The 18,376-nt window shown below is 37.9% G+C and overlaps 1 protein-coding gene across 8 annotated transcripts in view; it reads right to left on the bottom strand.

The window, feature by feature from the left end:
• Nucleotides 1-18,376, bottom strand: part of CDK14 (cyclin dependent kinase 14) — a 638,124-nt gene that overhangs the window by 441,419 nt on the left and 178,329 nt on the right. For all 8 annotated transcript variants that reach the window (XR_015247658.1, XM_025929509.2, XM_086696604.1 and 5 more), the window contains one exon: nucleotides 4,875-4,969. Coding sequence is in view for 7 of the 8 variants with exons in the window: in XM_025929509.2 (XP_025785294.2) it covers nucleotides 4,875-4,969 (95 nt within the window). In the remaining variant the exon portion in view is untranslated. The remainder of the gene's footprint in view (nucleotides 1-4,874; nucleotides 4,970-18,376) is intronic.

Here is an 18,376-nt window from a genome sequence, read left to right on the forward strand (position 1 = left end):
ACTCATATGTGGAATTTAAGAAACCAAACAAATGAGCAAAAGAAAAAAAGTAAGCGAGATTGAGAGAGAGAAAAATCAAGAAACAGACTCTTAATTATAGAGAACAAACTGATGGTTACCAGAGGGGAGATGGCTGGGGGGATGGGCTAAACAGGTGATGGGGATGAAAGGAGAGTACTTGTCTTGATGAGGACTGGGTGATGTATGGGAGTGGTGAATTACTATATTGTATACCTGAAAAGAACATAACCCTGTATGCTACCTGGAATTAAAATAATTTTTTTTTAATTAAAAAAAAAATAAAAGCACATGAGACTGTGAGTTTGATCAGTCACCCCTGGAGAGAACATATTTTAAATGCTTTAGTCAACATCATCCTCTCTTTCTTCCTTTTGAAAACCCCATGCCATTTTACCCGGGCCTTTTGTTACTGTATTCTAGCTCATATCAAATATACTACATTCTAACTTCTATAGAATTAGGTATGTGGACCATCTGCCTTCAAGACTGTGAAGTCTCCTAAGGTCAAAATCCACATGTGATTCATCTCTTCTTCACCTACAGTATAAAAAGGGCATAAAAACAACATAATAAACACTTGTCATTGGTTGAATAAGCTCAAAAAAATGTTAACAAGTCTCTTAATATATACAAGTCCCTGGGATGGGGAGCCTGAATGATTCAGTCGGTTGAGTGTCCGACTCTTGGTTAAGGCTCAGGTCATGATCTCACAACTCATGAGTTTGAGCCTCAAGTCACACTCCACATTGATGGCTTGGAGGCTGCTTGGGATTCTCCGTCTCCCTCTTTCTCTGCCCCTCTCCTGCTCATGCTCACGTGCACACGCTCTCTCTCTCTCTCCCCCACCTCAAAATTAAATAAATAGACACTTTAAAAAATCCCTTCAAAGGTCCCTGAAAGCTAAAAAGATGATTTTGAGGTTCTAAAGACAATTTTAAATGCAAAATATTATACAATGCATAATTTCTTTAATCTTATATTAAATGTTACAGGGATTTAAAAGAGAGAACATAATCAGGAAACCAAACCAGGATAGAGATCAGTAGTCAGAGTGATGATAAAATGCCTCCCTTCCTCAAATATGAACACACACACACACACACACACACACACACACACACACACACATACACACACAGAGAGAGAGAGAGAGAGAGAGAGAGAGAGAGAAAACATCTTCAAATGGAAGAACACTGGTTTAAAAAAAAACAATCTCTACCCAAATATGAAAATGTGGGAAGTCCAAAGCTTTTATTAAAAAAATTAAAAAGCTTAGTTGTGAGTGTTGTATGTTGACATGATTGCAGTACCAGTCATATTCTTTAGAACCAAGCTCATTATCAACAGGGCTACACAGTATAGAAATCTTAGTCAATTTCTCCCCAATCTATATGTCTCTACAAGAATAAGAAACTGAAAACAATTCAAGGTAATAAAAAGCCTCTCTATTCCTTCTAAATTTTCCAAACCATAGCTAACAGCAACTCCATCTAAGTCAACAAGTACACAAACCTTTTGGGGGTGGAGAGGACAATATCTTTTGATTGTATTATTTAAAGAACTATGAAATAAAAGATGACATAATATATACCATAAGTAGTAAAAAAAAAAAAAAACATACACATACTGTCATGAATTTAGTGCCAAATTAGTGAGGTTTGAAATGCACAAGTGTTATGGATTGATTATGTCCTCCAAAAAAGGTATATTGGAGTTTTAGTCTCTAATACCTCAGAATGTGATGTAAGTTCTTTGGAAATAGGGTCTTTACAGAGGTAATCGAGTTACAATGAACTCATTAGGGTGGGCCCTAATCCAATATGATCTCTGTCCTTACAAAAAGGGAAAATTTGGATACACACACACACACACACACACACACACACACACAGAGAACATCATGGGAACATGAAGGCAGAGATTGAGGTGATGCACCCACAAGCTAGAAGTGCCAAAGATTGCCAGCACACTGCAGAGACTAGGAGAGAAACAGGGAACAGATTCTCCCCTACAGAACCTACCCTCAGAAGGCACTAATTCTGCCGACACTTTGGTCTTGGACTTTTAGCTTCCAGAACTGTGAAAATACAAATTTTTGTTGTTTAAGCCACACTATATGTGGTACTTTGTTTGGGCAGCCCCAGCAAATTAATACAATGAGGTTCATGGCAAAATCCAAACTTGACACGTGTAAATCAAGGCATATATGTAAAATGCTCACAGACTAAAAAATAGTGAGATCCCTACAAATGCCAGGCAGTTTTACCGCAAGACAATGATAGCTGCTCTCAGAGAAGATGCAAAAGATAACATTTAAAGATAGAGGTAGGGGTGCAGACATTGCTGGGAGAATGGTGAGGAGTCACAACACTTGGCTGGCTATTTAAATTACAGCAGTTCAGGGGACACATCAAACAAACTCAGCTCTCAAGCCTTACTAGATGGCACCTAACTATTGTGCTCTGGCCTAACCCCACCACCTTCAAGCAAGCAAGCACAGACAGCCTGTCATCTCTTAAAGCAGGTGAGTGGTCAATGGCTTTCATCTCCAGCTGGAGGAAATTAAATGCTGCATGTGACCAGCAGCCTTGAAACTGCTTGAGAAATGCTGACGAGATATATTTAGGCCTGCTGGAGTGAAGAGTATTAACTGTCCAGAACTGTCCTTCTCAACGTTTTTTATTTATTTTTGGGACAGAGAGAGACAGAGCATGAACGGGGGAGGGGCAGAGAGAGAGGGAGACACAGAATCGGAAACAGGCTCCAGGCTCTGAGCCATCAGCCCAGAGCCCGACGCGGGGCTCAAACTCACGGACCGCGAGATCGTGACCTGGCTGAAGTCGGACGCTTAACCGACTGCGCCACCCAGGCGCCCCTTTTTTTTTAATTTTTTTTTCAACGTTTTTTATTTATTTTTGGGACAGAGAGAGACAGAGCATGAACAGGGGAGGGGCAGAGAGAGAGGGAGCAGAACTGTCCTTCTCAAAGATTGCAGATACTTAAAAGGCAGTCTTTTCTTTTATTCAAGCATAATAAATGAAGGATTTTTCAACTATCTCCAAGATTTTGACATAAATCTTACAGTTAAACATTTAATAGAGTTATTAACTTACACTTGGATATCAGCTGAGTATATCTTTTCTGGGAAGGCACTTCAAAGTAATTGGTGTGTTTCCTTATAATGAAATAATATGTTTGCTTCTGTTTGATTCATGATTACCACAAGCCAGAGCATATGTGAGAACCATCTGGAATATTCAACAAGGACCAAGGCTTTCCAAGGCAGGCCTTATACTGTTGAAGCAGTGTTGTCTAATGGTTAGGAAAAGAATGGCTTCAAACCAGAGAGATGTGAGCCAAAAAAAAAAACTTTGCCACTAACCAACTGTACACACTTGGACAAGTAGCTAAAACCCATCACACACCAAGATTCCTAGTCAAATGGAGATGATAATAATAGGAACTATCTTATAGGACATTGTGAGGAATAAGTAAGAGAATGGATATGATATATAATGATATACATTACACAGAATAATTGCTTAATCCAGTGTAGTTATCCTTATATTATAAACATTAAATGTAAGTAATTTTTATAAATTAGAGAAATCAATATTTTTCCTTAAGAAAGAATATAAAGTTTGACATACAACCTCTATTGAAATTTGCTCAACAATACTCAATAATGCTCAAGCACCCTAGTTAAGTCATTGACAGCCCTCTAGACTTGGTTTGGTTTTTTATTCCCCATCATGTTTATTTTTCATTCAAATTTTTTAAAAATACTTTTTTTGCAAATATCTAAAATCCCAAAGTTAATACTACTATTTTTGACTTCTATTATTCCTGCATCCTTACTTACATATCTTCCTTTGTCAGAAGTATTTCTTCATCCTCTTAAAAACCATAAGCAAAGGTACAAGACTACATTCCAGAAAAGCCAAAGATTAACAAAATGGCCAAAATTTCTAATTATATGTTCAGAATGATCCTTCAGAGAATTTCCTTCGACACATTTCTATGTAATTAATTAGGTTAAAGTTTCCTATCTTCCATAATAACTTAAAAGGGACAAAAACAGGGATGGTTCAGAAAATTATTTTTCAACATTATTTGGTAATAAGGTTATTAAGGTAAAACAAGGCTTGAATCTCCTACAATTGTTTGAAAAATAGCATTATATTTCTACATGCCACTGAATACAGTAACTCCGTGCTCTTAATCAATAAGAGAGAGGGAGGAGGCCTATCAGAAACATAGAGGCTCTTAAAGAATACAAATTTGTGCCTGACCGCAGGATAGCATGGGGGTGGGGGTGGAAGACAAGAACAGGAGGGAAGGGTTGTTTCTCCAAAGTGAAAACTATATGTAGCATGATGCCAAAGTACACAGGTAGGAAAAAAGAAAAAGTTTGTGTTTCTTTTAAATTTAGTGACTTCTGAAAGATGAAGTAAAAGTTCAATCTAAAAAGACGCAAGGATGGCTAATACATTTAGCTTTGTCAAATCAGTACTCTTCTTCATAAGCAAACATTAAATCACCAAGAGAAATTAATCGTATCATTCACCTAAAAATGAATTCTCATTCTAGGGTGTCGGCTCCAATGTCGGGGGGGAGGGTAGGACAGAAAAGATAAATTGGACAAGTCTGCAAACTGTTTGCTAGCAGAGAAAACCAATTCTGCTGACTTTTACACTTCCTAAAACAACAACAACAAAAGCTGAGAGGGGAAAATCTATTGTCATTTTAAATGAGAATTAATTAAGTTATTTAATATTATTAACTATTAATAATTAGTATTGAGAGAGCAGGTACATTTTAAATGTGAAATATTCAAAAATGAATGAACTTACTTGCTTTTTCCTTTGTAAACTGTAGCATAAGATCCTTCCCCTAGTTTTTCCAGTTTTTCGTATGAGTCAGCTTTTCCAAATTTGGGACTGGTTGGCTAAAAATGGAGCAGAGGGTAAACAAAACAGATTGTATCAAACTAATTAACAATAAACAGGCCAATTTTGCTAAAAATGTACAGATTCTGACTCTGTAAATAACTTTTTTCTAAGAATACTTATTCTAAAAAACAACATAACATCTATTCAGGATACAAAACTCAGAAGATGCAGGTGAACAGAACATAGGGTAGAAAGTTTAAATAAGCTATCCACCAAGACAGAACCACTGTTAATATTTTGACATCTCTCCACATTGCTGCAAATGGCAGGATTTCACAGGAAGGCACTTGTTGGGATGAGCACTGGGTGTTATATGTAAGTGATGAATCACGGGAATCTACCCCCAAAACCAAGAGCACACTGTATACACTGTATATTAGCCAACTTGACAACAAATTATAGCAATATATATATATATCGATATATATATATAGCAATATATATATCGATATATATATATAGCAATATATATATCGATATATATATATATATTGATGTATATATGTATATTTTGATACCTCTTCTGCCAGCACTATGTGCTAAAGACTGCTTTATTACATAAAAGTAGGATTACGCTATACATACTGAGTGTAATCTGCTGTTTTTTCCACTTGATATATTATGAGTATTTTCCATGTCATTATATAATCTTCTAAATTAGGGGCTGGCTAATCCAACCTACCACCTGTTTATCTCACAAACTTAGAAAAGTTTCTACTTTTTAATGGGGGGTGGTGGTCAAAAGAAGAATAAAATTTCATAGCATGAGAAGACTACATATGAAAATCAAATTTTAATGTCCACAAAGTTTATTAGAGTGCATTCATGCATGTTCATATACACATAGTCTTATGACTTGCAAGCTATTACAGAGTCGCAGCTGCAACAGAGATGATATAGCCAACAAAACTGAAACTATTTACTATCTGACCCCTGTTGCAAATCATGACTGTATACTATTCAGCCATTTAAAGGCTCCTCCAATATCTCTTAGCAATAATGCAAACAGATAATCAAAGACATATCACTCAGATATTACTCATTAACACAAAAGGAACTGTCTTATGTATTATAAACCAGTCTTTAAGGTTTAGCTGCAGCAAAATAATTCTTCCTCAAGACATGGTACATCCCATCAAGACCATAAAAGTGCTGAGTGAGTAATCTCACTCTTACTGTCCCCAGCTCCTACCTCAACTTTCACCAGACAGCAAGAAATGGGGAGTGTTGTCCTCCACGGGGCAAGTTATCAGTTATTTTAACATCACTATAAAAAGGTAATATCAAAACATATCAGAAAATGATAATTATAAAAGGAATTAAAAGCACCTTAAGGGGATTATCGAATCTCAGAAATTTGCACAGAGGAGACAGCTGAGAGTGTGGGTATTTGGGCTAGAAAGGCAGAGAGAGTACTGAAGAAGCCATTACCCAGAGATAGGATGGCAATCTCCTCCATCCCCAAGCTATAATCCCTGTCTCTCTCATACAATCACTAGAGATGATTTACAGGAAACAGAACAAACTGATAGCAATTCTCAAACTCAAAAATGAGTATATAATCCAAAATCACAAATCATTTCAGGAAAACCAACACCTTGGAAAAAAAAGGTATAAAATTCAATGGGCAAATAAAGTTAAACCCTGATAATATAGTTGACATTGCAAAGAATAACTGAGTAAAAATAACCAGTATCATCAAAGAGATTTCAGAAGCTATCATATCCTTTAAGAAGAAACAATTAGAGATTTATTTAATGAATGAATTAAAATATTCAATGGGCAGTGAATAAAAGAACCAACATGCATGACAAGTGATATGCTCTGTGTTTGAACAGAATTCTCCCAGAAATGTTTAAGGGGAGATTACATCTAAATAGAAAATTTATCCAACCAGGATATTTTAACACACAATAATGACTACAAAAATACAATTAAGCAACATTTTCAAAATAAACAGTGAAAATGATTTTGAATCACTAACAATATACTCAAAACAGTCTTCTCAGTGGGATGGAAAAGCTGCAATTTTACCAATTACAGAAAAAAAATCTAGACATAAAATTCTGTATTATCTCAATATAAGATGTAGTTGGAATGATGGGGGAAGTGCAGAAAGGCAAGGAACACTAGGGAAAAAAAGAAGCATCAGCAGGTTGAGATTTCTTGAATTGGACAGACTGCAGATACTGAGTAATGCCAAATGCATATGTTTTGGTATGTTTCTTAACTCTTAAAAGATAATCACAAAAATAACATGAATAAGACCTACAAGTCCCAAACAAATTAGGGACAAATGAATGGAAGAACACAATGTAATGAGGAGGAGGAAAGTAAAAAGTGGAAAGTTAGAGGAGGGGGATGCTCAAGAACAAAACACGTTAAGTAAAAATTCATAAAATAAGGTTAAGTCTAAACATATCAATCACATCAACCAATAACCTTGATTACAATAAACATAAATGAACAAATTTCTTCTCTTAATAGAAACTTTTCAGACCGGACTTCGGCTCAGATCATGATCTCACGGCTTGTGAGTTTGAGCCCTGAATCGGTCTCTGTGCTGACAGCTCAGAGCCTGGATCCTGCTTCGGATTCTGTCTCCCTCTCTCTCTGCCCCTCCTCCACTTGTGCTCTGTCTCTATCTGTCTAAAAAATAAATAATGAGGAGAAGCAAGATGGCGGCGTAGGAGGACGCTGGGCTCACCGCGCGTCCTGCTGATCACTTAGATTCCACCTACACCTGCCTAAATAACCCAGAAAACCACCAGAGGATTAGCAGAACGGAGTCGCCGGAGCCAAGCGCAGACGAGAGGCCCACGGAAGAGGGTAGGAAGGGCGGCGAGGCGGTGCGCGCTCCACGGACTGGCGGGAGGGAGCCGGGGCGGAGGGGCGGCTCGCCGGCCAAGCAGAGCCCCCGAGTCTGGCTTGCAAAAAGCGGAGGGGCCTGACGGACTGTGTTCCGACAGCAAGCGCGACTTAGCGTCTGGGAGGTCATAAGTTAACAGCTCTGCTCGGAAAGCGGGAAGGCTGGAGGACAAAGGGAAGGAGAGCTGCTGAGCCCCCGGACGACAGAGCTCAGTTTGGTGGGGAACAAAGGCGCTCGCCAGCGCCATCTTCCCCGCCCATCCCCCAGCCAAAATCCCAAAGAGAACCAGTTCCTGCCAGGGAACTTGCTCGCTCCGCGCAAACACCCAACTCTGCGCTTCTGCGGAGCCAAACCTCCGGCAGCGGATCTGACTCCCTCCTGCTGCCACAGGGCCCCTCCTGAAGAGGATCACCTAAGGAGAAGCAAGCTAAGCCTGCCCCTCCTGCCCCTGTGCACCTTGCCTACCCACCCCAGCTAAGACGCCAGATCCCCAGCATCACAAGCCTGGCAGTGTGCAAGTAGCCCAGACGGACCACCCCACCCCACAGTGAATCCCGCCCCTAGGAGAGGGGAAGAGAAGGCACGCACCAGTCTGACTGTGGACACAGCGGTGGGCTGGGAGCAGACATCAGGTCTGACTGCGGCTCCGCCCACCAACTCCAGTTATTCACCACAGCACAGGGGAAGTGCCCTGCAGGTCCTCACCACGCCAGGGACTATCCAAAATGACCAAGCGGAAGAATTCCCCTCAGAAGAATCTCCAGGAAATAACAACAGCTAATGAGCTGATCAAAAAGGATTTAAATAATATAACAGAAAGTGAATTTAGAATAATAGTCATAAAATTAATCGCTGGGCTTGAAAACAGTATAGCTGACAGCAGAGAATCTCTTGCTACAGAGATCAAGGGACTAAGGAACAGTCACGAGGAGCTGAAAAACGCTTTAAACGAAATGCATAACAAAATGGAAACCACCACGGCTCGGATTGAAGAGGCAGAGGAGAGAATAGGTGAACTAGAAGATAAAGTTATGGAAAAAGAGGAAGCTGAGAAAAAGAGGGATAAAAAAATCCAGGAATATGAGGGGAAAATTAGAGAACTAAGTGATACACTAAAAAGAAATAATATACGCATCATTGGTATCCCAGAGGAGGAAGAGAGAGGGAAAGGTGCTGAAGGGGTACTTGAAGAAATAATAGCTGAGAACTTCCCTGAACTGGGGAAGGAAAAAGGCATTGAAATCCAAGAGGCACAGAGAACTCCCTTCAGACGTAACTTGAATCGATCTTCTGCACGACATATCATAGTGAAACTGGCAAAATACAAGGATAAAGAGAAAATTCTGAAAGCAGCAAGGGGTAAACGTGCCCTCACATATAAAGGGAGACCTATAAGACTCGTGACTGATCTCTCTTTTGAAACTTGGCAGGCCAGAAAAAATTGGCACGAGATTTTCAGTGTGCTAGACAGAAAAAATATGCAGCCGAGAATCCTTTATCCAGCAAGTCTGTCATTTAGAATAGAAGGAGAGATAAAGGTCTTCCCAAACAAACAAAAACTGAAGGAATTTGTCACCACTAAACCAGCCCTACAAGAGATCCTAAGGGGGACCCTGTGAGACAAAGTACCAGAGACATCACTACAAGCATAAAACATACAGACATCACAATGACTCTAAACCCATATCTTTCTATAATAACACTGAATGTAAATGGATTAAATGCGCCAACCAAAAGACATAGGGTATCAGAATGGATAAAAAAACAAGACCCATCTATTTGCTGTCTACAAGAGACTCATTTTAGACCTGAGGACACCTTTAGATTGAGAGTGAGGGGATGGAGAACTATTTATCATGCTACTGGAAGCCAAAAGAAAGCTGGAGTAGCCATCCTTATATCAGACAAACTAGACTTTAAATTAAAGGCTGTAACAAGAGATGAAGAAGGACATTATATAATAGTGACAGGGTCTATCCATCAGGAAGAGCTAACAATTATAAATGTCTATGCGCCGAATACCGGAGCGCCCAAATATATAAAACAATTACTCATAAACACAAGCAACCTTATTGATAAGAATGTGGTAATTGCAGGGGACTTTAACACCCCACTTACAGAAATGGATAGATCATCTAGACACACGATCAATAAAGAAACAAGGGCCCTGAATGAGACATTGGATCAGATGGACTTGACAGATATATTTAGAACTCTGCATCCCAAAGCAACAGAATATACTTTCTTCTCGAGTGCACATGGAACATTCTCCAAGATAGATCATATACTGGGTCACAAAACAGCCCTTCATAAGTTTACAAGAATTGAAATCATACCATGCATACTTTCAGACCACAACGCTATGAAGCTTGAAATCAACCACAGAAAAAAGTCTGGAAAACCTCTAAAAGCATGGAGGTTAAAGAACACCCTACTAACGAATGAGTGGGTCAACCAGGCAATTAGAGAAGAAATTAAAAAATATATGGAAACAAACGAAAATGAAAATACAACAATCCAAACGCTTTGGGACGCAGCAAAGGCAGTCCTGAGAGGAAAATACATTGCAATCCAGGCCTATCTCAAGAAACAAGAAAAATCCCAAATACAAAATCTAACAGCACACCTAAAGGAAATAGAAGCAGAACAGCAAAGGCAGCCTAAACCCAGCAGAAGAAGAGAAATAATAAAGATCAGAGCAGAAATAAACAATATAGAATCTAAAAAAACTGTAGAGCAGATCAATGAAACCAAGAGTTGGTTTTTTGAAAAAATAAACAAAATTGACAAACCTCTAGCCAGGCTTCTCAAAAAGAAAAGGGAGATGACCCAAATAGATAAAATCATGAATGAAAATGGAATTATTACAACCAATCCCTCAGAGATACAAACAATTATCAGGGAATACTATGAAAAATTATATGTCAACAAATTGGACAACCTAGAAGAAATGGACAAATTCCTGAACACCCACACTCTTCCAAAACTCAATCAGGAGGAAATAGAAAGCTTGAACAGACCCATCACCAGCGAAGAAATTGAATCGGTTATCAAAAATCTCCCAACAAATAAGAGTCCAGGACCAGATGGCTTCCCAGGGGAGTTCTACCAGACGTTTAAAGCAGAGATAATACCTATCCTTCTCAAGCTATTCCAAGAAATAGAAAGGGAAGGAAAACTTCCAGACTCATTCTATGAAGCCAGTATTACTTTGATTCCTAAACCAGACAGAGACCCAGTAAAAAAAGAGAACTACAGGCCAATATCCCTGATGAATATGGATGCAAAAATTCTCAATAAGATACTAGCAAATCGAATTCAACGGCATATAAAAAGAATTATTCACCATGATCAAGTGGGATTCATTCCTGGGATGCAGGGCTGGTTCAACATTCGCAAATCAATCAACGTGATACATCACATTAACAAAAAAAAAGAGAAGAACCATATGATCCTGTCAATCGATGCAGAAAAGGCCTTTGACAAAATCCAGCACCCTTTCTTAATAAAAACTCTTGAGAAAGTCGGGATAGAAGGAACATACTTAAAGATCATAAAAGCCATTTATGAAAAGCCCACAGCTAACATCATCCTCAACGGGGAAAAACTGAGAGCTTTTTCCCTGAGATCAGGAACACGACAGGGATGCCCACTCTCACCGCTGTTGTTTAACATAGTGCTGGAAGTTCTAGCATCAGCAATCAGACAACAAAAGGAAATCAAAGGCGTCAAAATTGGCAAAGATGAAGTCAAGCTTTCACTCTTTGCAGATGACATGATATTATACATGGAAAATCCGATAGACTCCACCAAAAGTCTGCTAGAACTGATCCATGAATTCAGCAAAGTTGCAGGATACAAAATCAATGTACAGAAATCAGTTGCATTCTTATACACTAACAATGAAGCAACAGAAAGACAAATAAAGAAACTGATCCCATTCACAATTGCACCAAGAAGCATAAAATACCTAGGAATCAATCTAACCAAAGATGTAAAGGATCTGTATGCTGAAAACTATAGAAAGCTTATGAAGGTAATTGAAGAAGATTTAAAGAAATGGAAAGACATTCCCTGCTCATGGATTGGAAGAATAAATATTGTCAAAATGTCAATACTACCCAAAGCTATCTACACATTCAATGCAATCCCAATCAAAATTGCACCAGCATTCTTCTCGAAACTAGAACAAGCAATCCTAAAATTCATATGGAACCACAAAAGGCCCCGAATAGCCAAAGTAATTTTGAAGAAGAAGACCAAAGCAGGAGGCATCACAATCCCAGACTTTAGCCTCTACTACAAAGCTGTCATCATCAAGACAGCATGGTATTGGCACCAAAACAGACACATAGACCAATGGAATAGAATAGAAACCCCAGAACTAGACCCACAAACGTACGGCCAACTCATCTTTGACAAAGCAGGAAAGAACATCCAATGGAAAAAAGACAGTCTCTTTAACAAATGGTGCTGGGAGAACTGGACAGCAACATGCAGAAGGTTGAAACTAGACCACTTTCTCACACCATTCACAAAAATAAACTCAAAATGGATAAAGGACCTGAATGTGAGACAGGAAACCATCAAAACCTTAGAGGAGAAAGCAGGAAAAGACCTCTCTGACCTCAGCCGTAGCAATCTCTTACTCGACACATCCCCAAAGGCAAGGGAATTAAAAGCAAAAGTGAATTACTGGGACCTTATGAAGATAAAAAGCTTCTGCACAGCAAAGGAAACAACCAACAAAACTAAAAGGCAACCAACAGAATGGGAAAAGATCTTTGCAAATGACATATCGGACAAAGGGCTAGTATCCAAAATCTATAAAGAGCTCACCAAACTCCACACCCGAAAAGCAAATAACCCAGTGAAGAAATGGGCAGAAAACATGAATAGACACTTCTCTAAAGAAGATATCCGGATGGCCAACAGGCACATGAAAAGATGTTCAGCGTCGCTCCTTATCAGGGAAATACAAATCAAAACCACACTCAGATATCACCTCACGCCAGTCAGAGTGGCCAAAATGAACAAATCAGGAGACTATAGATGCTGGAGAGGATGTGGAGAAACGGGAACCCTCTTGCACTGTTGGTGGGAATGCAAATTGGTGCAGCCGCTCTGGAAAGCAGTGTGGAGGTTCCTCAGAAAATTAAAAATAGACCTACCCTATGACCCAGCAATAGCACTGCTAGGAATTTATCCAAGGGACACAGGGGTACTGATGCATAGGGACACTTGTACCCCAATGTTCATAGCAGCACTCTCAACAATAGCCAAATTATGGAAAGAGCCTAAATGTCCATCAACTGATGAATGGATAAAGAAATTGTGGTTTATATACACAATGGAGTACTACGTGGCAATGAGAAAAAATGAAATATGGCCTTTTGTAGCAACGTGGATGGAACTGGAGAGTGTGATGCTAAGTGAAATAAGCCATACAGAGAAAGACAGATACCATATGGTTTCACTCTTATGTGGATCCTGAGAAACTTAAGAGAAACCCATGGGGGAGGGGAACAAAAAAAAAGAGGTTAGAGTGGGAGAGAGCCAAAGCATAAGAGACTGTTGAGAACTGAGAACAAACTAAGGGTTGATGGGGGGTGGGAGGGAGGAGGGGGTGGGTGATGGGTATCGAGGAGGGCACCTTTTGGGATGAGCACTGGGTGTTGTATGGAAACCAATTTGACAATAAATTTCATATATAAATAAAAAAAAAAAAACAAAACAAAACAAAAAAAAAAGAATAAAAAAAAAATAAAATAAAAAATAAATAATGAACATTAAAAAATAAAAAAAAAAAAAAAAAAAAAAAAAAAGAAACTTTTCAGACCAAAAAAACAAAGAAAGTCTAGCAATATGCTCTCCAGAAGAGACAGAATTAAAATAAGTAAACCTGAACATAAAGGAGTAAAGGGAAAATACAGCAAAAAAAAAAAAAAAGTAATTTTACAAAATAGTGCATTAAAGCAATAATGAAGACAAACAAGATAGAATTCATAAAACAACAAATAGATTAAAGTTGTATACCCCATAAAAATGTATATTAGAATCCACAAAGAAATTTAATAATCATGAAGGAGTATGAGTCAACTAACATAGTATTGGAACGTATCAAACAGCTGCTAATAGCAATAAAATGAGAAATTGTCAAATTCACAGTGATAATTGGCAACAAACATACATCACTCAGACATCAACAAAGCAAGCAAACAAATGAAGGATTTATAAGCTTGAATATTAGAATTACCACTTTAATCTAATACACATATTAATATATATTCCTTTCAAGCACACATTTTAATTCATAAAAAAATGACCACAGATTAAGCCACAAAGAAAATATCAATATTCAAAACTGCAGGAACATTTTAAGTTACTTTTTCTAAACACAATGCAATAAAATTAGCAATGAAGAACAAAAGGAAACATATATTTTAGGCATGTGAGTTAAAAAGAAAATCAAAACTGAAAATTCATAAATAAATATGTGGCACTTAGGACATGACATTTTAAAGCCCAGGGGATACAGCCAAATCAATACATACAAGAAAACATACATATATATGAACATACAAGAAGAAAGGTTGAAAGTAATATGAATTAGACATAATAGGAGAGGATTAATAAAGACAACGGACCACGTATTCTGTTCTTCAAGAAACTTGTAAGGTATAAACATTTGTTGAGCTGAATCAAGTAAAACTTAATGGAAAATTACATTCAAAATCGCCTGACTAGTCCTGTGTGGGTTATGTTCTCATGCATTTTTCATCACCGGGAAACAGCTTGCGAATGTCACACTTTACCATCACCCTTCTGAGCCCAAGTTTTAAATAGAAATTTTAAAACCTATATTAAACTTCAGTATAAAATGGTCTTCAATGGGGAAAATATTGTGTTCACAGTTCCACTCTAAATTATTTAAAATTAGAATGAAAAGTCTGTGTTTGCTTTTGTGCTCCTTTAAGAATAAATCTAATCTAAGTTAAAGAAAAAAGCAGCAGCAGAAAATTACCTCTTTTCTCCTATTAGGAGATAAACTGCTAATGCGTACTTATAGCAAGTACAAGACATAGTCACACAAAACTGGTACAAGAATGGGAAGTCAGTATTTTCTCTTCCTGAAAAGGCACAAATAATTTTCTAAAAATGATATACTTCATTCTTCATAAACTGTCTTATATATTAGAGCTGGTGTAATTGTTTTAGGATATAGATCACACTAAATGTACTACTTAAAGAAAGTGAATTGAGGAAATTAGAAAAACAAAGAGAATACACTTTCAAAAAAAAAAAAAAAAAACAATGAACACCCTCATTTGTCCATAAGAAAAATCAAGTAAAAGAAGATGCTAATGGCACAAAGTAGTCTATTTATTTAATTAAATGGATTTGGATGCATTAACTGCCATGGTGAAAGTATACCCTATTAATACTGTGATGGCAGAAAATTAATATTTGCCACATTGGGTGGTAAGACAATCAATGTTATTTTCCCTGTGAAACTGATATGGATACATTGTGGAAATACACTATAATCTAAGATCAATCATGCTAGCTTCATAGCTCCATTCACATGTAATATCTCTCTAAACATTTCTATCTTCAAAAGAATGGGTCTATGTCTATGAGACAGTCTGAGCTTTAGTCTTGTAAAGTCAATCCCCTATTTTAAGTAAACAGAACCATTCTGATCTCTAATTAGTATGCATAGAAATAAGGAATCCAACTGCTAAGTCATCAAAGAGGCCAATAATAAAATACTTCCCATCAAATGAGTGAAATTAAGAATAATTCAGAAGGAACGGTCTTATTTTATTTGATAATTAAAGTTCAGGCCTTTGGTTTGTCTATTTTTTTCTTGCAACTTTTTAAAATCATATTTAAGTAAAGATGCTAGATCAAACCAATATGTAGTTAGTACTAAATATTATCTTTGGCTCTTTGCTGTCAGGTGCATGAGTGGATTAGAAACAATTTTATGGGGCAACTATTCTCTGTTTATCACTTCCCTACTTAGAGTGCAGGCTTGAGATAGCACTTTAGAGAATTGGAAATACAGAGGGCTAATCAGCAATTACCAACCAATACTAACTTCACAGAGATGTGGAATCTAGTGAAATAATATAAATACATTTTTTTAACAGAATAAAGGTACAGAGACCATCAATTGTCTGGACCAGTGGAGGGGAACATTGGCACAGATAATGAAAAAATGAAGATACTATTCCAGCTGAATGGTGTCTGCCACCCTGCCATGAAGGACATGCTCATGGCCCTTGCTAGCTCTAGTTCATGGTTTGTGTAATTAACAGTGACAGCTAGTTAATATCAAGTGTTTGCTATGCGCCTGGCTTTGAGCTAATCACTTCAAATACATTATCTAACTTTAATTCCTGTAACACCACCCCGAGGTTGGTTCCGTTAGTATCCTCACTTGAACATGAGCAAGTTAAAGACTGGAGAAGTAAAATAATTCATCTAACATCCTGTAGCTAATGGCAGAGCTAGAATTCAAACCAAGTTAATTAGAATCAAGAACCTATTTTCTTTACCACTACTGCACTGGAAGAATCTTCCCATGGAGACCTAACTCTCATGGAAGAGGCATTAAATTCTTCTTGAATTTATCATCTACTGAAACCCCATTCCTAGAAGCAGGGATGTGTTTTTTAACTATATTTTTATAAACCGCATGAGAATACTTCAATGTTCATTCTAATGACACCATGACATGGCTATAACAATGTCTGGAATTTCATACTGAATTCACTGAAAATGATTTTAACCTTCATAAATAACCCCTTGCTTAGCATTACTGATGATGCCCTAAATTGCAGGCAAACCACAATAACAATCATTGCACTACTACTGTATTATACTATAATTTTGAGAGTGGATGTGAGGGTAAGGTGGGAAGGATTCAATCAGAACCACGTGGCCTCATTAAATGAGAATTTCAAGTGAAATATGCCTTTGCTCATTTTTTTTCTGCCTTTGATTTCAGAAAGAGGCTCTATCATCCTGTATTTCTAGCCCTATTACACAGTCACACTAAAGTAATCCACACTTGATGGATAACTTGGTTACAAAATAGATCTAGATGCCACACAGAGAGATAGATCCAAGCGCCACAGGTGGTTACAACATGACAAGGGGGCTTGGTTCTGTCTGGAAATGTTCAAGTCCCCACAAGAAGAAGGCAATGCCAAGATAAGACCCACCCCCGCTCCCCCCAAGGATAAACACCTGAGAACTAAAGTAGGACTCTCATGTTTCTCATGTTTGCACCTTCTTCCCCTCTCTTCAGATTGGGCCTGACTATCATGGGATATAGATTTTTCTAGAGATGGGAGGAGACAAATTTGGAGGACTTGGTGGAATATAAAGAGGACCTTACTCTAAATATGAATTTCTGAAAATATGTTCTCTTTAAGCTTAGCTTATGATAACGCAGCTTAATGAAATCCCTTCTAAATTGGGCTAGCAAGAAAGGCAATGTCCCACAGCACTTCCAATTGCTCTAGCCATTGAGGAGCACAGCTGGGTTGGAGGAAGTGGGAGGAAAAGGGGAAGAAAAGCTTGTCTTGTCAGTGACAGTACTAAATGCTACCCAGGGACTAGACCCAGGAAGAGTAGGCACTCAAGATTAATGTCTGAAATAAATAAAATCTGTCAAATTACCTCTTGAAAGATACCAATTCAATTAAAATCACATTCTTTAGATCCCGCCTGAATTTTAAAGTGCCACTGTCTAGACAAATTCAGGAAGTACAGGTGAATGTGATGGTCTCCGTGGTCAAGGTCCTCTTGGCTTCTTGATTTCAGTCATGATTCCTAACATAGACAATGACCAGTAGTGCAGAGATATATACCCAGTTGGGAAGACGTGGCATTACACAATATATCTACCACAGTATTTCCAAGAGACAGGAATGGTATCCTGTTTTCCTCACTAAAATACAGGCTCAGCACCATGCCACTTCTGTTCACTTTCTCCCTCGTTCTCAACTGTGCCCTTGAGGCCTATTCAAGATAACTAATACTTCAAAAAATAACAATAAAATAAAGATATGGCATTAAACCTGCTGGCTCTTGGGTAAAGGGAGTGTTCTGATGCCTATCAGCCTTTACAAATCTTTATAATAATATCTGTCCTAAAACCCACGCCAGTGGGTGTGAAACAATCAAACCCATACACTATCAGATGGCATATAAAGTGGCAAAACACAAAAATTGTTACTGCCTCCATTTTCTGCCCAATGAAGAAGAATCCAAAGGAAAATAGTCTTTCCATTTAAAAGAGAGAGAGAGAGAGAGAGAGAGACGGTATCATAAAATACCCTCTTCCATCGCAATAGGGGAGAGAACAAAAAGGTAGTAGGTAAAAAGGACTCAGAATAAAACAGAATATTACAGCATCATTCTAAAGAGAAAAAGAAACCATTTCCAGCTTGAGGAGAAAAGAGCAAAGACATTTTTTCCAACGCATATTGAATGGAGGCAAAAACCCCTATAAAGAAAA

Source organism: Puma concolor, chromosome A2, assembly GCF_028749965.1.
Source record: "Puma concolor isolate L17-30 chromosome A2, mPumCon1.1.hap2, whole genome shotgun sequence".
Taxonomy (NCBI): domain Eukaryota; kingdom Metazoa; phylum Chordata; class Mammalia; order Carnivora; family Felidae; genus Puma; species Puma concolor.